At 33.9% G+C, this 22,975-nt stretch overlaps 1 protein-coding gene across 3 annotated transcripts in view; it reads left to right on the forward strand.

Annotated features, from left to right (window-relative positions):
• The window catches only part of LOC148308035 (receptor-type guanylate cyclase Gyc76C-like), a 118,422-nt gene that overhangs the window by 75,188 nt on the left and 20,259 nt on the right, over positions 1-22,975 (forward strand). For all 3 annotated transcript variants that reach the window (XM_088262412.1, XM_088262413.1, XM_088262414.1), the window contains 2 exons: positions 20,774-20,990; positions 22,747-22,944. In XM_088262412.1, coding sequence (XP_088118538.1) covers positions 20,817-20,990; positions 22,747-22,944 — 372 coding nt within the window. In that variant the 5' untranslated portion in view covers positions 20,774-20,816. The remainder of the gene's footprint in view (positions 1-20,773; positions 20,991-22,746; positions 22,945-22,975) is intronic.

Consider the following 22,975-nt stretch of genomic DNA (forward strand, 5'->3'; position numbering starts at 1 on the left):
AACATATTTTGAGTTTTTGTGGAAAAAATATATAAAACAATATTACAATATATTACTGTGAAACAATGTTTTTATAAAAATAGTTTATTAATTTGGTATAATAATATATATTTATTTGGCGTTTACCTATTGAGATTATCGGCATTTTAATGTGATTTTAAAGATTTCACTTTTATCTTAAAACTTAACCCAAGACCTCTAGCAAGATTGCCAAACGTGACTAACTTTGTCGACTCTAAATAAGTGGATGTATGTGATAAATATAGGACATAAGCTACAAAATTAGAATCATCATATTAATGTTTTTAAGGGTAGAAATACGAGAACCTCTGATACCAAAAACCTAACAATTACTTAAATAACGAATTTTGTATAGAATCTAGCAATACTATTAAAAAATATTGTCGTATCTGTATACAAAGATAAGCAAAATATATATGTCATCTCCGTTGGAGGTGTTCCTGGTTCAGTTACGGGATGCGGTCAACCACTGGTGTCATCACCACATTTTAAATTGGAAAATCTTCATACAATTTCTTATACAATTACTGAGTAAGATTATGAAAACTAAATAATAAATTACTATGCTAAAAAATAGTTCACTTATCAAACAATTACTTGAGTGAGTGTCTAGTTGTCACACGAAGTGCACGTCTTTTGTTATTTTTGCACCTTAAATCGCAAAATGTCTCAGTCGGACCTAATCATCAGTTCTCTCACGGAGAGAATTAACGAATTGGAGAAATTAGTGACGACAAAACTGGATAAAATTCTGAAATGGATTGATTCAAACACAGTAAAATCGGTTCAAAATCCGGCCGCTACTGAGTTCGGTAGTTCGGTAGGTCGGCTCCCCGCGAGCCCTTCTCCGCCCTGCCCCTCCGCCGTCGAACCAGTGCCGTCTACGTCCGTACGGGTACGGACCTACTCGGATATCTCCGCCAGTTCGGCTCGTACGCTCGTACCTAAGCTCCCCGCAAGCCCCTCTCCGCCCTGCCCAGCCGTCGTTGGCGGCCCAGTGGCGTCCGAGCCGAGCCGCTCGGAAATCTCCGCTAAGGTTCGGCAGCCACGTGCGGCTCCGCGCATGCGCGCTGGGGACGCTATGCCCGCGATGTCAACAAATACCAAAATGACAACTCGCGGCATGTCAAAGGCGGCGAATGCTAAGAAAGTCACGATGCCAGATGTCAGCGTCCAACAGTCGGACAGCGCCGAAGATACCCTGACGTCGGAGGCGATCCTTCCAGCAACTCAAGTCCTTCCTCCTGATGAAACATGGAAGATAGTGGAAAATAAGAGGCGTGTCGTCGTTCGAGGTACCTTGGGGAAGCGGAGAGAAGATGAAAAAATGAAATTTTATCACTTCTATCCGTTTCACAAGGACACGACGGCCGACGACATGTCTGCTTATTTAACGTCACTGGTGAGTACCGCCTCATTTAATGTAACCAAAATTAAATCGCGGGGTGACTACTCGTCATTTAAAGTCGGGTTAGATAAAAAAAATATTTCAAAAATTTTGCATAGCGACAATTGGCCGCGTAAATCTTTTATTAAAGAGTGGGAGACAAAACCGCGAGATGCGCCGCGCCTTCCCTCAGTAAAGTGACTAGTTCGCGATAATGCGAAAGATGTTAAATTGAATTTTTACTATATGAATGTTCGAGGATTGAAGACAAAATGCGTAGAATTCTATAACAGTGTTTCGGCCAGTGACCTTGATGTCATAGCACTAACCGAGACCTGGTTAAACGCTGGCGTTTTTGATTCCGAACTTTTTGATAGTAACTTTACAATAGTAAGACGAGACCGCGGTGGCCACAGGCAGGGTGGAGGGTGTTTATTGGCTGTGAGAAATAGAGAAAACTTGCAAGTCGAGCGTTTTTCTATTTTGGAAACGTCCAATGAAGATCTTTGGGTAAAACTTACATGCGATCTCGATATTACGTTCATCTGCGTATTATATTTTCCTCCGGCGAGTGAGACTGAAGTATATCGATTGTTCTTCGACAAGGTACTGTCCAGTTTAGAGCTACTTCAAGGTAGAAATATTATTATATTGGGTGATTTTAACCTACAGTCGGCAAGAAATATTACAAGTGTAGAAGATGACCTCACTTTTCTGTGCTCGATGTTGGGTCTCACACAGTATAATAATATTTTGAACTTTAAAAGTAGAACTTTGGATTTAGTGTTTAGTAGAAGGGCGATTGATGTACTTCGATCATTATCACCTCTTACGAGAGAAGATAATTACCACCCCGCACTTGAATTTTGTTACAATCCGATTGCAGATCGCCCCAATCGATCCAGAGTTCCCGGGGAGGGTACGGTTCGTCGGAGGGGCTGGAACTTCCACAAAGGCGACTTCGGCCAGCTATATTACCTCATGGACGGTATCGATTGGGGAGATCTGTATAACAAATCGGATGTAAACGAGGCGGTACAATATTTTTATTATACTGTTGAATGTGTATTTGATTCCTGCTTCCCTAGAAGATCTCAGGCTGCTGGTGGAAGGCGATATCCGAAGTGGTTTTCTAGGGATATTATTAGAGACATACAGACTAAGCATTTCTATCATAAGAAATGGAAAGCTTCTGGCTGCCACAGTGATTATGAGATGTTTGGACGTTACAGATCTGTCGTGAGACGTAGCATTCGATTAGCATACCGGGAGTTCATTACCAGCATGGAAAATGGTATTCTTCAGGATCCAAATACTTTTTGGGACTACATAAAGTCTCAAAAGGCGGATGGTGGGAATATTAACTCCATGACGTGGGGTGAAAAAATAGTACGGGGTGCAGACATTGCCGAGGCGTTTGCAGGTCATTTTAAGACTGTATATAGTAATGAACCTCCGCTTCTTGATATTAGCATTGCCAAGAAATGTTCGCCGACCGGTGCGCAGTTTATTGATGTTTGTAATATCAATGAGAAAGATGTGGCCGACACTATAAAAAAATTAAGTAACACTAATTCTCTTGGTCCAGATTTCATTCCAACTTTCTTCCTAAAAGGCTGCGTGGATTTGATTAAAAGACCACTTTGTTTTTTGTATAATCTTTCAGTGAATACAGGGGTCTTCCCGGAAACATGGAAGATGTCAAAGGTTACTCCTATACATAAGAGTGGCTCTAAGTCATCCGTAGAAAATTATAGACCTGTAGCTGTTCTTTCTGCACCAGCTAAGGTATTTGAAATCATAATAAGTAAAATCGTCGCTTCCCGAGTAGAGCCGTTTATAATTGATGAACAACATGGATTCAGGAAAGGCCGATCGGTTGAAACAAATCTGATGGTTTTTACGAATTACGTCACAGAAGCTCTAGACGCGGGACATCAGGTCGACTGTTCATATAATGACTTCGCCAAGGCCTTTGATACAGTCAACCATGATGTCTTATTGAAGAGGCTGTATGAGATCGGTTTCTCGGATGGTATGCTAAAATTAATGGCGAGCTACCTTCAAAACAGAAACCAATACGTCTCCTACGGTCTATTTGCGTCAGAGTCCTTCAATACTTTCTCGGGTGTCCCGCAAGGTTCTAACCTGGGTCCATTATTGTTTTCTATTTTCATTAATAATATCAAGAATGTAATTTTAAACTCACGGTTTTTGTTATTTGCGGATGACCTAAAGCTTTTCTTAAAGGTGACAACTTTTGACGATTTTCGTCTTCTCCAAGCAGATATATCAAATATATGTGAATGGGGAAGACGAAACAAATTAATGTTTAATGTTTCCAAGTGTTCGATCACGTCTTTCACTAGGGCCCAAAAAACATTATTTTATCGCTACAAAATGAACGACCAAAATCTGATGCGAGCATCGAATGTTAGGGATCTGGGCGTTAGATTTGTGAGCACCCTGACATTTCACGATCATATAGAGGCAGTCAGTAGTAATGCATTGAAAATGCTAGGATTTGTTCTGCGTACTGCCAGGGTTTTCGAAAATACCCGCGTGCTGAGAACTCTTTATAACTCCTTGGTGCGAAGTAGACTCGAGAGTGGCTCGATGATCTGGGGGCCACACGAGCTTAAGTACTCTCTTATGGTAGAGAAAGTCCAAAAGAAGTTTTTGAGGTATCTCTACATGAGAGAGTACGGCTATTATCCTTGGCTCTACCCGACCCAGTTTCTCCAGGGTATGCTTGGCTACAATAGTTTAGAGACTAGAAGGAATGCGTATTTGATTACGCATTTTTATCGATTGTTGCGCGGTATGATCGATAATCCTGAAATTATCCAGAGCATTGGTCTGTATGTTCCCGATAGTTACCTAAGACAGCGTCGGCATAGATTGTTTCAGATTCCTATACACAGGACCAACCTGCCGATGGTTATGCCTGTAGGAAGAGCTACCGCTATGTTGAACAATATCACATTGGATATTGATCTGTTCCATGTGTCCGAAGGAGTTTTCCGAAGCGAGATTCTTCTACACATTTAACAAGAGTCTTCTTGTGTAATTTTTAATTTGTTTTTTTTTTTTAATATATACGCCTTAAATGTTTGTTTGTAATGTATATATTAATTATTGAATAAATTGAATTGAATTGAATTGAATTGAATTGACTTGTAATATTGAAATTTCCCTTATTTATACGACAGGAAAACTCAGTAAGGGCTCATCACCGTAATCTGTAATTTGAACGTAAGTATATATATATTTATATATATATATATATATATATATATATATATATATATATATATATATATATATATATATATATATATATATATATATATATATATATATATATATATATATATATATATATATATATATATATATATATATATATATATATATATATATATATATATATATATATATATATATATATATATATATATATATATATATATATTTATATATATATATGATGATAAAAAAATCAGATTTAAAGATAGTAATTTAATAATTCTTCATACTAATAAGATTTTTTTTCTCCTTATAGTAAATACTACGTTTTCCAAATCTACTTTGGTTAAGTATTACGCAGAAAATATAGAAATTCTAACAATCATTTGTTTATAATGTTTTCGTTATTCCCTTTGCACCATCAATGCCATTTTTTTATACTAATTTTTATTGTTCAAAGAATTGAACTATCAATGCCAAAAAAAAATATTTATGATATCAAGTGGATGTCATTATTTGCTTCAACCGTGTAAGTCAGAATCGCAATCTTAAGACCTGTATTAACGCACCATCACTGTTACCGCGGAGTTTAAATACCCTGTTTTCAATTAAAGGTGAAAATCTGTTAATGTAGAATAAAGTGACTATAATAACCAATGTGTAAAATAAAGGGTTGTCTGAAACTACTATTTCCCCGTTCATGTATATTTTGTTTTATTAAAAAATTTTAAATATCCTAATTTATTATATTTGTAATTTATGTAACATTGTCTCTTATATATGCACATATCGTACGAAAACTTACTATGCATGTGATTTGAAAATTATCTAGCTTATTCAGCGATGTTGAATTTCAGTGGATAGCTGGTTTTCAGGAAAGTACACAAGTAGCGGAGAAACAGGTGTTCATAAATACATAATTGTGACACCCTGGTACTACTCGCACTAGACGGTGTCGAGGAGCAAGCGAGACTTGTATTTATTTGTAAATACTTGACAAAGTGCGTAAATTTGCATTTAAATTTCAAATTTATTGGTAGGCTGACCTCAGGCTTATTACATTCAGGGATGCGAAAACGTACCAAGTTTTTGTTTTTGTTTTTTCGTTTGAAAAAAACAGCTTTTTTACAATCAAGATTTTAGTGATCTATAGTTTTAAGGTTATTTAAGACTATGGCAATTTATTCATTTTATTTTACAGGTTATTAGTTAAAACATCGTTTAATAATTCTACACCCACCATATTCCGGTTTAGTCAGTATGCTGAAAAATTATGGTTCTAATATTGCCATTAGACCAACGATATTTCATTTTTTGTCATTAAAATCAGCTTTTCTACAAAGTCTTTCAATTCGTTGATAATCGCAAAGAGTGGCGACATGGGTCCATCAATATTTTTTTTCAAATAGCAAAAAAGAAGGGAAATGACTACTAAATAAATTGTTATAAATTAATCGTAAAGTTTACACTTTTTTCTCGGCATTATAATCACTTGTTAAAAATTGTGTCTTATTCAGTATATATTGAAAAATAAATCTCTAACGTTAAACTCCGTATGCTTCCGAAATATTAAAACAAGTGATGAAAACACAGTAGGTGTTTTTAAATGTACAATATTTTGATACAAAAATGTAATGAGATAATCCAGATTTGTAAACATGGATGTGGACACACTCAAAATGACGTAAATAAAATAACTACTCAATTTATAAACTACATAAAAAAATTAATCATGTTTTCATGGCTCAAGTATGTGAATTTAACCCAAGATTCGAATCTTACATACAAATAGTCTTTGCTTAGCAAAAGCTTACCCTATTCCAACATAGAAGACGGTAGTGAACTTACATGAACTGTGTCACGAGTTTGATGAATATCTAGGGGTTCCAAAACTTGAATAGTGTGTTGTCAATCATGGGTAGAATTGGTGAATGTTACAAGTGTGTAAAGTGATCACTTAATCAAACCTGTGACGGTAAGCCCTGTCAATGCTTAGAATTCCATATTCTTCTTCATCTATGTTGAGATGTCAAAAATAGTTTTCGATGTATTTATTATTGTCTCATGCAGTAGCTGTACATGACAAGTTCGACTTCGCTAGAATTACAGTGCATTAGAAGTCTTATTTTAACGTACTCATATCGACTTGCCAAATTTCGCGATAATTCCTAGTTATTTTTGGCACCCCTACAGCGCTATAAACAGGTCGCAGGGGAGTGACTAGGTGTCTACTCACAGGTATTCACAAACTTGTGTTCAATTACTTTCTACTTTATAATATGTAATACGGACTGCGAGCCCTAGCTTCGTACAAAAATGTACATTGTGAGTAATTATTTATATACGATTTTGTTTATTGATACTGGTTGAAATTGTGTTCGGCGACAGTACAACAGATGAACAAACCAGCTAATCCGCGATATCTTCTTGTATGCAGTAAATGTCCTCAACGTCAGAAAATATTATTTTTAATTAATATTTTACTTCGTAAATACCACTATTTTTTTTTTAAATCTACTGTGACACGTGTTTCGATGCATTCCGCATCATTTTTCAACACATGAAATGCTCAATGAAATAGAAATTAATAATGTTTCTTTTAATACGTTTAAAAGAAATATTGTTGATGTCTATTTGACCAGTTGATAAAGAAATATTCTATGTATTGGGTTGATGCAAAAGTAATGACCGTTTTTTATGATCCCAGGTAAAAAAAAATTTTTTCATAAATTATGAATAGTATCTTCTTTTTTTATGATTCCATTGTATAAAGGATGCTTTCCCTCTACTTTTTATTCAGTTTTGGCCTGGCCAGAGTACAGTAATAACCCCTTGTATTTTTTCAAAATGTCGTTCGATAAAGTGCATTTACGTCATTGTTTACGTTATGAATTCCGTAAAGACAATACCGCGAGTGTGGCAACCAAAAACATTTGTGAAGTGTATGGAGCAGATGTCATCAAAGTTCGACAGGTACGAAGATGGTTTGCTAAATTCCGATCTGGAGAATTTTCACTCATTGATAAACCACGTACCGGGCGGCCATTGAAGTCTGATGACGACGAATTAAAAGTCATAATTGACATTAATCCACGTCTAACCATCAGGGAGATTGTGTCAATGATGGGAGTCAACCAAACAATCGCATTAAGACATTTGAAGCGTATGGAAATGGTTTTGCGGTACGACGTTGGATACCTCATCAATTGTCGGCTGCCAATTTATTGGATCGTGTTTCAACGCGCGTTGCTTTGAGTGCGAGACAAAAACATGAACCTTTTTTGCATCGTTTGGTGACGGGAGATGAGAAATGGGTCGTGTACAACAACGTGACAAGAAAAAGACATTGGACTATACCTGGACAAGTCCCATTAACAACTTCGAAGGCCGAAATCCATAAAAAAAGTTATACTTTGTGTTTGGTGGAATAATAAGGGTATTGTGTATTTTGAACTCTTGGAACATGATAAGACAAGTACAGCAGAACAATATTGTCAGCAATTATCCAAATTGAACATGGTCCTTCAAAAGGATGGACCAGAATTGGTAAACAGAAAAGGGTCAGTGTTTCATCACGACAACGCGCGACCACATGTGGCTATGATGACCCAACACAAGCTAAATGAGTTGAATTGGGATGTTATCAAGCATCCACTGTATTTTCCAGATCTTGCTCTTTCTGATTTTTATTTTTTCTGATCACTGCAAAAAAATATAAATGATGAAAAAAATTATTCAATACACAGGTAAAAACATCCCTTACTTCATTTTTCGCATTAAAATCCACGGAATTTTATACTACTGGTATTAATAAGTTGATAGAAAAATGGGAGAAGGTTATAAGAACTGATGGAAATTATTTAATTTATTAAATAAATAATACACAAGAAAAAAATTTAAAAAAAATATATATGTAAAAAACGGTCAAAACTTTTGCATCAACCCAATAGTTATACTTTTATGACAGTTTATTTAAATTGTTTTATTTTTAGATTACTTAGTTGGAAACCTATAATTGGAATTGTTATTTTTTGTATTTTATCATATTATGTTATTTTTGTCGAAATATTCTGTTGGTTTTCCAATAAAAAATAATAAATAAAAAAATAAAAAAATGGAAATACCGTTTGTGAAGCTAATTCTAAATTTTAAAGTCGGGTCCTTGGGACGTTGAAGGTTGAGGCTGTTTCTTATTTTTATTTATTTATTTAACCCAAGGACCCAACTCTAAAATTCACACGTGTCACAGTAGATTTGAAGAAATAGTGGTTACGAAGTAAAACATTAATTAAAAATGGATAGATTTTACCACAAAGCGACTGCCGAATCAATTGAGAAAATATTATACTAGATGTTTCATTTATTTGGTTTCATTTTCAATATTAGATAAGTATGACTAAAAAAAACACATTGAAATAACAGAATTTGAAAACGGTCCTAATTTTTTTATCGTTGCCATTGACTTTAAATCTTAAACCGTTTTACAAAACGTATTGTAAATGTGATATTAAAAAAATCATTTACGATGTATGGAAATACACAAGTACATCCCTCTTTTTGTGTTTTAAGCCCATTTCATTCCTCTTTGTTCCCAAATCTTTTTATGGAAAAAGCTAAGCTTTCAATGTCCCTACTCTTTGTGCAAAAAAAAAATAATTGATAATTAATCATACTAATCCCACTGCGAAGATAACTGATATTTAAAAGGCTGTAAATAACTACAACTTTTGCTTTTGTAAAAAGTAATTGGAGGGTATTACTTTATTCACTGTTTTTTTTTGTTGACCCAACACTAAATTCGAATACGCGCATGTTTTTATCTATCTATTGTATATAAATAAAAATGTAATTGTACGTTTGTTAGAAATCTTAAATCTCCTAAATTTGTTCTCAGGTAAAATCATGTTTTCCAAACAGCTTTTTTACCGCAATGGCAGCGCTATCTGTTGAACGTAACAATGACTCACGCAGTACTAAACACACATTTTCTATGGCGGATGGCGTGCTTCTTAACAGTTTATTTTTTATTCCATTGTTATATGGATTTTTAATATTTTCATTACTTTACAAGTGTAAAATTTAACATATTAGAAATGTGTGCATAATATTTTTTTCTGTTCCATTTGATCGGACTGAGCCACAGCCAACGCGTGATCGGGTACAAATAGTATGATACATATTCCTTCATTTTAAATTTTGATAACGGCTACATTGAAAGTTTTCAGAAGACCTCAGGGCATTCTCATAGGTACCTCTCAGTGGATAAAACTTGATTTGTTGTTAGCGAAACGCGTATCTAATTTTAATGTTTTATTTTTCCACGTAACGTGTTTTATTTAAAAATAGACTCGTCGAAAGTGATAAGAAGCAAGGCTCCGTTTTATATGAATGCGGTTTTAGTGTTTATTATCCTTGGACTGTATTATCTACATTTTTGGTTAAACCCATTTACACCTTATCTGTGCCCCCGACTTTATAAATAGCCATTGAAATTATGTACATATTTCGATTATTTCTGGATTACACTACCGGAAAAATGTATTCCTCGGAACAGGAGATCTTCTTATAGCCGTTAGACACCAGATCCGATTAAGGCCCAGCATTCGTTAAGTCGCAACTTATTTTTTTCTCAGTCCATGTAACATTTTACGTACTTAATTGATTTTTTTCTTGAAACACCGTTTTTGCATTGAAAAAATAAGTTTTGCTTCGAAATAATTAAATAGTTTTGAAAAGAAAAGAGTTATTGACAGGTTCTTCTTTTCCGTCTTATTCCTCATTACTGGGGGTTGTGACCCTTGTCGAAGCAATGATTCTTCCCCAGTTATCCCTAGACTGCGCTGCACGTAGCGCGAAGAGTAAACATTTTCTTTTAGTATATATGTACTTATATTCTAAAAAACAAAAAAATATTTAACACACAATTTTTAACAAAATCGGGTGTAAACAGACATGTGCCCTCTCCGGTGGTCTCCGGTGGAATGAATTCTGTGCTTGTGAATATCCCCTTAATGGATAATCTTTCAGTTACCCGATTGGGTCTGTATTTATTACATTTTCTCGGTTTATATTAATATAATATTTCTGTAATAAATATTTTTATTCCAGCTTAAATGTTCCAGTTTATAATATTTCTATTCCAGCTTAAGTTTTTGACGTCTAATTATTAAATATATAAGGAGCTAGAAATACCTAATTCGCAACTAAATTTTCTTCACTGACTGGCGATGAATTGAATTTAATAACGATTTCTTTTGAAAAAAATCGTTATTCCATTCGGTTTTTCACCTTTTAAAGATTTTGAATAGAGACTTGAATAAATTTAATTAAAAAAACATGCAATTTTCAATTGTAGTTTTACTTGGTGAATAACACATTTTTTTAAAAATCCATTGTAACACATGTTTCGATGCTTTCCGCATCATTTTCAAACATTTTCAAGTAAAACTGTAATTAAAAATGGATAGATATTGTGTATGATATACCACAAAGTGACGGCCGAATCAACTAATAAAATTGAATTGCAAGCTTAAAAATCTCTAATAGATGATATTCCAAAAAAAAGGAAAAAAACAGTTTATAATAATCGTACTGGCAGTGTATTGAAATACAAACATAGGGGGACTTCTTGAACATATGTATCAAACTTAAGCGTTTTATAATTATTTTTTAAGCCGAACGTAATGTGCAACACAAAAAAATATTACAGATCATTTAAAATACTAATAATAAATGTATTGTACGCCGCTATGTGTGGTTGGGAAATACACATTAAAAATACAATGGTATGTTAGAAATATTAATAGGTATCTAATTTCATCTGAAATACATGTTTATGTTTCTTACCTGCTTAGTGTTTTTATTATTATTATAATTTAATATATATATTTATATTCATGTGATTAAGTTCTATACTTTTTTGTGTCCCCTCGTAATAGGCAAAGTTTGCTTTTACTTAATTAAATGTGTCGTTATATTATTACTATATGATATTTTTAACCAAAAGATTTTTTTAAGTCAATTATAACGGGTTGGAAATTATTCCACTCACAATAACAAAATAACGGTTAAAAAACACCGAGTTATTTTATTTACCCTTTCACTAATATAAGTATTTCCGCATCCGCTTCCCGCGTGGAGCATATGGAGTCCACATACTGCCAACAAGCCATTTTGTCGGCTGCCAGCTCCCTTGGATCCTCCCAAGTCAAGTTCACTTCCCGAAGTTCAGGTAGTATCATACATTATAAAAATAGTAAAGGACATTGGTAACATAAACTAAATTAGAACACAAAATGCCGAACCCTCTTCTAGTGGAACGGAAGATCTGCTGATGACAGTCAACAGTCCGCCTTCTCCTGAAGAGTTTAACGTGGTTTCCTGCCAGCAATGAGCAAATGCTGAGAAGTTCCTGATTGGCCCACACTAGATTATCCCTCCTGTTCCCTACACAGATTCAAATAAAAACATATTTCATTAGCTAGAAGAAACAAAAATCCACTAAATGATCTTTAAACCTTGTACATAATAAGCAAGGTAAATAATAAACGCAATTCTCATTAAAAAAAAATTTGGCTTTTTGACGACAGTTGTAATCATGGGTTGCTGCGTCCTACGCCGTATTTTCTCGTTCTGCATGCAATCAAACAACCGCACGCCTAAAATTCATCGAAGGCATCTATTCTCAAAGCTTAGTATACCTACAGCTGTTCTAGGTCCTTGTAAGATCTATGTTTTACCGCTCTATAAGACAATAGGAGCGATGAAGGCATTATATAGAAGTATTCCAGGCTTTGAACAAAACGTTTTTCATTCTGAATATTATTAATATTTAAAGTATAATTAAAAAAAAAAAATCGTAATTCTTCAATGCAATATAACTGAATCCTTACATCACATTTTTTAAGGTCTGAAAATTTGATGTATAGAACCATTAAAATAAATGTTAATAAACACCGTGATATTTTTTTTATGAAAACTCACTTCAAGGCCGCTTTGAAATTTACTTCTAGGCCTTATTTATATATAGTGTTAGTATTAAAGCCTATATCTTATTTCTGTTGGTATTTATACGATAGTTAAATAGTATTAATTTACATTACTTTTTACGGTTGATTCATGAAGGCCATTAAAATAAAAGGATACGATAATAAATATTATTGTTGAATTAATTTTACAAAAAAAAAAAAAACATTTACCGTTTTAACGCCATAATTATTTAGTATGGACGACGAAGTTCAAGTAACGTTAAGTCAGCATCATGTCTGCACTAAATTATAATCCGACCAGTTTAGTCGTGATCATGGTCGCGACACAATATACCTTTTTGTATTGCTACTGTGAATTTGATGTTAAAAAAAGGGCATTACGACAGTTCCACACTGAATAAAATATGCCCCGTAGGGCTGATAAACATTGAGCCAAAGGACCTGTAAATTTTGGCCTCAAGGCTCAACTTAAAGAAGACAAAAGGATTAACCCACAAAATCCCTAAAAACCTATTAAAAGGCCCTTGCCCCGGGGTCCAACCATTGCCTGAAACATAAAAGTGTAAAAACAGTATTTTTTCATTTGAAAAATTCATTTAAAGGTATTTTTAAATATTAACTGTTATGATAGTCAAAACGATCACCCCGCTTAAGCTACATGGGCAAAATTGTCTCCGACATGCGCTGTAGCGGGCCGAGTTGAAGAGACGAGAGGAGGATAGAGCTGGGTTGAGACTGTTTATAAAAGAGGCAAACCAAACATCACACAGATTGTATGTAACCCACGAAGAAGTAGTAAAAAATCTTATCGACTGATTTTTTTATTTACAACATTTTTAGTGTGTCTAAATACTTTTTTACAAATCTGGATTATCTCCAATTATAGGAGTTATTTTTCATATTATTTTTTGACATCTCATAAACCAGCCCATGACAGTCGTAAGCCCCGTAAATGCCTAGACTTCCACATTATTCTTCATCTATATTGAGATGCCTGATGCGTCTTTAATTACTTAAAATTGCTTTACGTACGGGTTTTAAGCTTTTTAAAAAGTAATTATGTCATATCTCCGAGTATCTTACAATATGTAAATATTTAATTGTAGTGTTATTAACAGTTGGTTGTCAGAGTCGTAACCAATTTCAGTCTGGGAACACTATATTTTATCAATGATAATAGAAAATGGAATAAATATCTCATTACTCATTCGCTTCACATGACCATTTTAAAAATTGCTACAAATTTGCATATTTTAATTACCTATTCTAGGTATTTGCATTTACCAGCGTTGGCAAACCTTTAAATGTTAGCAATTTTCAGGCACTGGATAATTCACCCTACGCATAATACATATCGCTTACTCCTTTCAAGAACGTCATAAATCAAAAATCGTCAATTTTCAGTTGTGCATGTTTTCAGAATGCCCAGAAAATGTCCTATATCCCAGCAAAAGTGGCACATTTTTAACTTAATATTTACCCGCTACAGGGGAGAAAGTGATGTTTTTGCATTTTGAAGAAAAGGTATTGTTTAATTATTGTTTTAAATATACTCAATATTTTTCAAATGGAGAAAGAACCTTCAGGTTTTACCTTAAAAGATCTGCTGCACAGTAAAAAGTTCAGTAAGTGGCTTGATATTTATTTTTAATACATTGTATTATATTTTAAAACTTTAAAAACATTCTCCTAAAAAACCAAGTTTTTTGATTTATGACGTTCTTGAAAGGAGTGAGCGATATATGTATCAATATATATTATGGTTATCTCAACTTTCGACGAAGCATCTATCGTTTTTTCATTCCAGGGCTTACGACCTAGCGGTGGCTTAAGTGATCACTTTATACACTTGTGTAACGTTCACCATTCTGCCCATTATTGAAATGTGTGTACATTTACCATGTTTATATGGTATGTACTTCTACTACTACTACCATCACGCTTCCCCGCAGGGATAGACAGAAAGGATGGAACGCCACACTCTTCTGTCCTGACATACACTCCTCGTCTCCTTCACATCCTCCATACATCTAGTCATACAAGCCCTCCGATTACGCATACTTTTGACACCACCAGATTTTAGGTTCTGATTGATCTGATCGTGTCAAGTCTTTTTCGGTCGTCCTCGTTCTGTTTTCCCGCTCACAATCGCGACATATATTTTCTTAGTCATTCTCTCGTTATCCATTCGCTCCACATGTCCATACCACCTTAAAGAACTCTTCCTAATCTTTTCAATTATTCCTTGTTCAGCCTTACATTTCTTTCTTATATGGTTCTTTTATTTCATTTCATTACTTTGACAATAGTATATTTTCGTCCACCTCCGTAGTGTAATGGTCAGCACGCTCGGCTACCGTTCTGGAGGACCCGGTTTCGATTCCCAGGGGGGGGGTAAGAATAAATATGAGTGATTTTTTCACTGTAATATTTATTCAATATTACCCTGGACTGGTACCTGAAGCGGAAGGCTGATCACCTTTCCTTCATGTGTAAAACGATCAAGATAACACTGCGTTTATATGACGCAGTGCCCTATGCACCATTGGGTGCGGATAAGGGTTTTTATTATTTATTTTATTATTATAGTATATTTTAATTTCTTTTATCATTTATGTTATGTTCTTCATCATTATTTTTTTTATATTTATTTTACATAATGTATATGCCATATGAACATTAGAGGCTTGAACACTCACACTTAATGTTTGTAATAAAGATTAATAATTAAAAACAAAAAAATTAAGTTTGTCCAAATACTTCACTAATCTGGGTTTTATTCACTTGGGAGTTATTTTTTTTACATTTTTTAAAATATCAACATAGAAGTAAATGTAAGTCTAAGTATTTACAAAGGCTTATGACCGGTTACAGGCTGGTTAAGTAAGACAACCATACTATTCAAATTTTGGAACTCCTACATATACCATCATGTAAAATGATCACTTAACTAGCCTGTGACTAGTCATCAGCCCTGTAAATACCCAGATTTTCGTATTATTCTTCATCTATATTGAGATGTCAAAAAAACAGGTCATAAGCCCTATAAATACCCAGACTTCACCTATGTTGAGATGCCAAAAAAAGACAGGTCATAAGCCCTGTAAATACCCAGATTTTCGTATTATTCTTCATCTATATTGAGATGTAAAAAAAAATAGGTAATAAGCCCTATAAATACCTAGACTTCACCTATGTTGAGATGCCAAAAAAAAAAGACAGGTCATAAGCCCTGTAAATACCCAGACTTCCATATTAATCTTCATCTATGTTGAGATGTCAAAAATAAAAACAATTTTACCCGCACTGTATTATATTATTTAGATTGATTTATTTGTTTAAAGTAAAAAATCACAGAACTAAGGTAATGCAGGGAACGAAATAATATTACCTCATAAGTCCAGCCCGCCTTTTGAATATGACGTAAATTCCTCTTAACATTGAATATGACGTAAATTCCTCTGAACATTGAATATGACGTAAATTCCTCTTAACATTGAATATGACGTAAATTCCTCTGAACATTGACTCGCGACACTGTGCGGTTACATTTTTATGCAACACCGTTTATCATGTCCCTACTCAGGCTTCAACTTAATAAGTTTCATAGCCTATGCCTACTTGTGAGTGGATTTACTCTTTATGTTTAAAGTTACTATAATTTCATGTAATTCATGAGTGAAAATTCTAGGCAAAAACACTCGCTGTGCGGTTACATAAAATTTCCTCCAAACTATATACCGCTATCTGCGAAATCTGACATTACTTTTCATAAATTCAGCAGTAAATATTGATATTGGCAGAGAATATAATACTTGCTTATCTTTCCTTATTGCGACAAGTAATAATGACTTCATATTCCGTATCTCGTTAAAGCATGTTTATTTTGTTTCCAATGACTGACTAAAAATAACCGTCTATAAATAAACTCCAGTTATTCGGCGTGGCTAAACGCTATACCATACTGGTACAGAGTGTTTCTCAACCCAAAGTATACATTACAATAAAATTTATTAATTAGTGAAACCTTTGTCTATCGTTCGCCGAATAATTGTGTCGCCCTCTTTCAAAACTCGCCAGATCCAATTTTGTAAGATATTAAAATAAATACTCTATCGGAATCCCAATTGTGTGTTTTGTTGTTTAAAATATTTAAATACTTGAAAACCCTGCTAAACATACTTAAAAACAGCGTTGTATTTCAAATTCCCCTATATTCATGAAACTTGCCTTCTGACCCATATCGGCCATTCAGAGAGCGGGGATAGGTCAAAAATTAAGATGACGTCATTATCGGTTTGTGTTTTTTTTTAATACTGAAAAAAATCTAAAATAAAGGGAAAATTCTCTATTTCATAATATTTTATTTAAAGATAGACAAATCTTTTAAACATGAATGTTACCCGGAGAATTTTGCATTTTTTGGAAAATCGACTTACATGGATCTTGCGGATTTTCAAAAGTAGGCGACACAATTGTTTTCCAGGATGCGTCGTTAATTTCTCCTAATAAAATAATCGCACCGATCGATTCTATATCACCATTTTACCGCATTCATCGTTTAAATTACATATAGGATATATTTTGTCTGTGTTTTTTTTTTAAATATTCTTCCCAATTTTCTCAATTTTGTTACATTCGACGACAATATTCCAACGTGTGGGATAGAAACTATCGAAAGCTTGTGTGACACAAGGTTGACGGAGACAGCAGAAGCGGTCGATATTGATGAAGAGGATGGCTGTACCTTCATTTTCAGAAGCATGGACACTCTTTGAAAGATTGAAAACTTGCGCACATTCAATAACTGATGCCGAAAAAAATATTACTTGCAAAGCCGAAAATATACTGTTGACGGAAATAGCAAAAAAACAAATGTCGATCGCAGATTATTTACGATGCAATAAACTTTTTTTGTAGTTCTGTTCAACTTTGTATTTTTTTTAAAATAAATACATTTATTTACATCTAAAACTTGTATTCTTCGTAGAATTTTAACCTACCAATGGTTATGCAGATTGGGAGGATGGTATCTTTACTCGATTGTATCTCCCTGTGTATGGACTTCGTAATCCAGCATTCATTGTTTTCTCGCATTCATAGTTTATTTCAATAGGTCCCTTTAAAATGATAGATAGAGGTTTAGCTGTACTTTTGTATTCATTTTAATTAAATTATTTGGCAGCATGACATCGAAAACACCTTCTATCTGCCCTTTATCAGGTTAGTGCCAAAACGGCTCGGTGTTTCGTGGGAATCTTATATGAAAAATATCGTTTAAAATTACCATCTGTAACGACACGGGACGTCATGTTACTCGTGGTTTTTATACTTTTTTTTTAATATAGTTTGTAATATTTATAAAGCATAGGGATATACTAGTTATAATCCCAATTGCAAATGGTTATAATTAAAAACAGACAAAAACTCGATTCAACATAAAGTTATTAAATTGACTTATTACTATACATAATTAGTTTTATGGTAGTTTTTTACAATATTTACTTTATTTATTTAATTCATAAAATTAGGAAGTCCCGATAAACTGAATTTTAAGCAATATATCATCGGATTCATAGAATACCATAAACCACGAAAAATATAAAATAAATATATCTGTGTCAGTGGTTGGAAGTGGTTAGGTCAGGAGTCGAAATAATCGGCGGGTATGTATGAGAAGATGCATAAATGTGGAAGAAGTGAAGATTGTTTGCAAAGACATGTTGGTGTAGCGTTCTATTCTCTCTACCTACCTCTGCGGAGATGCGGCGTGGTAGTTAGTTTGTTAGGTTTACAGGTTTCGCAAAAAAAAAACTTAAGAACAGTGCTTATGAAAAATGAGTGTTGTTCATGAAGTATGAAATATTTTGAGTGCGGAGAAAAAGAACCATACATTGCCATGAACAAATTTATTGTAAAGCTTTTTCCCTCATTATAATTAAACGTATTATTACAAATTTCGTCCCGAATCGCGATGTTATGCATTTTTTTACACACATCTGTCAAAAGATTCAAACGAATCATCTACACATTATGTATGAAAGGACGGACTATCTCGTCTCATGTGTGGTTCACTTTACGCGACCTATTTAATTATTTTCTTAAAATAATTTTTTATATGTTTTTTTTAAATTCACACATACTTACAATACAATGTTCCTATCCGAAAATCACTGGCTCGTAAATTTTGCCTACTTATTGACTCGTATATTATAGAATCTGAAAATAGCCTGGCATATGTGTTTGGCGGTGGTAGACCAATATGTGAGATTATTTTACCGTATATAAAGTATGTAAAGATTGAGAGTCGCGTGCTTTATTTACTGGTCCACCTTGAGTGGTTTCCTGATATTTAAAGTGAAATGAATAGAAATAGAATGGTCAAAGATACCATTGTTTACATACCGTAATTGGGCGTGTTAGTACGTATAAATAAGTGATACAACTATGCACAATACTTAGCTTTTGGAAAATTCGTTGCATATTTTTCCATCCCTTCCATCATTTGGTCCATTATATTTCGATTCCTAGATAGTTAGATAAGGTAATAAATAATTATTTATTTTTAAATTTTAAAAAGTATATATTTGTACATATTAGCCCGGTCACACCCCTTGTATCTAAACGTCATCCAGTTAAAACCTACTATCTGCTTTCTGCATTGGTTTCTGCATTTTGACATATCGCTCACTCCTTTCAAGAACGTCATAAATCAAAAATCGACAATTTTTAGTTGTGCATGTTTTCGAAATGCCCAGAAAATGTACTATATCCCAGCAAAAGCGGCATATTTTTAACTTAATACTAACCGCTACTGGGCAGAAAGTGTTGTTTTTGCATTATGAAGAAAAGGTATTGTTTAATTTTTTTTAAATAAACTAAATATTTTTCAAATGGAGAAAAAACCTTCAGGTTTTACCTAAAAAGATCTGTTGCACAGTAAAAAGTTCAATAAGTGGCTTGATATTTATTTTTAATTTCTCACTGAAAAATCATATTTTCTCATATTGTTTTCCTGAAAAATATATCATATTGAAAAATATATCATATTGTTCTCCTGAAAAATCATATTTTTAAAGGAGTGAGCGATATGTTGGAACAATATTATAACGTAATTTTAAAAACAATTACAAATAACTGATAAAATTCAAAGCATTGAAATTTCGTGTGTTGACTTGCTCACTTTTCGAAATATGCTCACGAAACATAATTAATAAAAACTATTTGAAAATTAATTGTACGTTTCAATTTATATATAGTAGATATCTAGATATTTTTATTTTGAAAAATGTGCAGTAAATATTCCAGCTATTTTTATACTTTATGTACACATTTTTTAAACTCTAGATCGATATCTTTTCTATAAATATCCATCTAAAGTCAAAAATAATAAACAAACTATTCTATAGATTCAATAGAATAGTTTTTATTTTATTTTTAAACTGACTTAACCCATTTTTATTCTGTATTTCTACACATATAAATAAATCTTGAATATATTACATAAAAGATAGTACGTATAAATTCGATTGTATTTGTTATTTGGTGTTACTATCCAGTTTTTATATACATATGTACACATTGATTCAATGTCTAATTTTAGAACGCGTCTAGTCATTGTGTTCTCAACTAAAAATATAATTGCCGGCTAGAAAAAACCGTGTAATGGTTTTTTGTTATTAATTTCATACATGCATGTTTAATTTGCCAAACTGGTTAGAACATTTAAATCGTATTTAAAGTTAATGTTTTATACTTAACTGTTTTTTTTTGCGTAACTGCAAAAAATCATTACAAAATTTAATTTCGGAATTGTATAAACCGATTTTTTTTTTAAATAAAACTTAATATTTTCGTTTGTGATTTTCTTATTTTTTATACGATCAAATAATTCAAAGGACCCATAAACAATTCCTGGACCAGGGAAAAATCAACTCTCGGTTTCCATTCGGACTCATCCATTAAAAAAAACTTTTTTAATTTTTGGATTTTAATGGGTTTAATGGTAAAAAAAAAAGTTTTTTGCGATGAAGGTTAAAAACTATCGCTAACGCTTTCAAAGTCCCTATCACTGTCAGCGGGGCATGTAAGTTAGTATTGGATGATGTTAATCGGTTGAACATTGCAGGTGCTCCCCCCACGGTGGTGATAGTGGCGGGGGGCGGGGCGGCATGGGGCGGGCGGGCTGGGCGGCGCTGCTGCTGCTGCTGGGCGCGGCCGCCGCCCGCGCCGCCGGCCCCGCCCGCACGCGCCTCACGGTGGGCTACCTCACGGCGGCCCGCGGCACGCTCGACGACCGCCAGGGGCTGGCCATCTCGGGCGCCTTCACCATGGCGCTCAACGAGGTAACTCTCCCACTTTTATTTCTAATTTTCCTCGAGCTTCTGTCTGCGCCGAAATATCTTAACACATTGTTGTCGGGTGATTTTTTCATCAACCCACCCTAATGAGTATACTAATTAGGGTCGTATACTAATCACAAGTAACCACAAACCTTTCTCCAATCTGTGCAATGTGTTTTGGCATCTCGCGCCGTACCGCTGTACTGGAGGCCCGGGTTCGATTCCCAGGAGGGTCAAAATAAAAATTATTTATTGTTATACTCTAATATTTAATATCACCGATGATTGATACCTGAAGCGCAGGATTCATTGCCTTGCCTTCATGTGAGTTACGATCAAGATAACATTCCATCAATAGGATGCAGTGCCCTATGCACCATTGGGTGCGGATAAGGGTTAGAGGAAGAAAAATAATGAATTGCAAAATAAATATTATGAAATTATATACATGTCAATTTTTTAGGGTAAGGTCAAGAGACTGAGAATACCGTAGTTTTTTGCCCATCAGACTTTTTTGAAGACTTGTTTGAAAAAGACTTACACACTGATTATTCTTAACTAAAAAAAATAATAACGAACCATGTCGCCGCTTCTGCGAAGGGGTAGGCAGAGAAAATAGAATGCCACACTAATCTGTCTTTGCAAACAATCTTCGGCTCTTCCAATTTCATGCGTCTGAGGATATGTATGAGGATACATACCCGCCGATTGAAAAAAAATACAGGGCAAAAAACATTAAATTCGTCATATTTAATACCTCTTAATTTGTTTTTGTTTTACCTGTTTAGGACAGGTAAAAAAATTATAAATAGTCATATTTTAAGACTGGAAATAGCAGCAACATTTTTTTTCGGATCTACCTAATGTTCCACACGATAAAAAACTGATAACCTTATCTGGGTAATATACCCAAATTTCGAGTGTAATAATATGCTTTACAGACAGGATATTGTAAAAACCGACATTATGGCTCCACGTTTTGATATCGTGTCCCTGTTAATAATACTTTTATTGAAAATCGATAGATAAGAGTATATTATAATATTAACATAACGGCTCTCTTAATCCTTGTTGCAAGATATACAGATATGATAATATATAAAACAATTTGAAGTACCAGGATCTATAATTAACTCCGATTCTGTATTTACTGTAATCATATTTAAAAATGACACTTGATTATTAACAAAAATTGCACATCAGTAGTTATCTTTGAATATTACAGCTTTAAAAGTAGCCATCGCTGATAGCAGAAAAAAAATACTTATAAAGTAATTATCCACTGACACTTCGTGATGGAATTGCATTTTAATATATTATTAGATTAAAACTAATATTTTTAGCTTTTCCACTTTATTTTTATTTGACCAGCGACCGGGTTTCGTCGTTACCGACATCACCAGTCTGATGATGTCGGTAATGACGAAACCCGGTCGCTGGTCAAATAAAAATAAAGTGGAAAAGCTAAAAATATTGGTTTTAATTTAATAATATATTCAATTATACTTTCATCCCCCATCCTTCCCCTCCTCTCAACACATCGTTGACGGGCGGTTTTTTTATTAACGTAGACCCTAATTAGTTTATTAATTAGAGTCAAAAGTAAGCAAATAGAAAGCTTATAAGCGTCTCCCGTTCTCTAGCAACAATATATAAAAGGCATTTTTCCCACAAACGATGTGTTAAATGGGATTATATTCAAAATATTAGCTAAGAAATCTGCGTTCAGTATGACAGGATTTATTTCTTTAATTTCCAGATAAATAACAGTCCTGATCTTTTGCCGGATGTGGAGTTAGTGATGAAATGGAACGACACTAAGGGTGATACAGTCATAGCTACCAAAGCCATGACGGACATGGTCTGCGATGGAGTAGTCGCCTTCTTTGGTCCCGAGGAGTACTGCTATGTCGAAGCCATCGTTTCCCAGTCTCAGAATCTGCCCATGATTTCATATGTAAGTAGGTACCTGCTTATTAATTTAATTT

This window comes from Brachycentrus maculatus, unplaced genomic scaffold, assembly GCF_059751285.1.
Source record: "Brachycentrus maculatus isolate JH-2025_06_01 unplaced genomic scaffold, ASM5975128v1 h1tg000179l, whole genome shotgun sequence".
Lineage (NCBI taxonomy): Eukaryota > Metazoa > Arthropoda > Insecta > Trichoptera > Brachycentridae > Brachycentrus > Brachycentrus maculatus.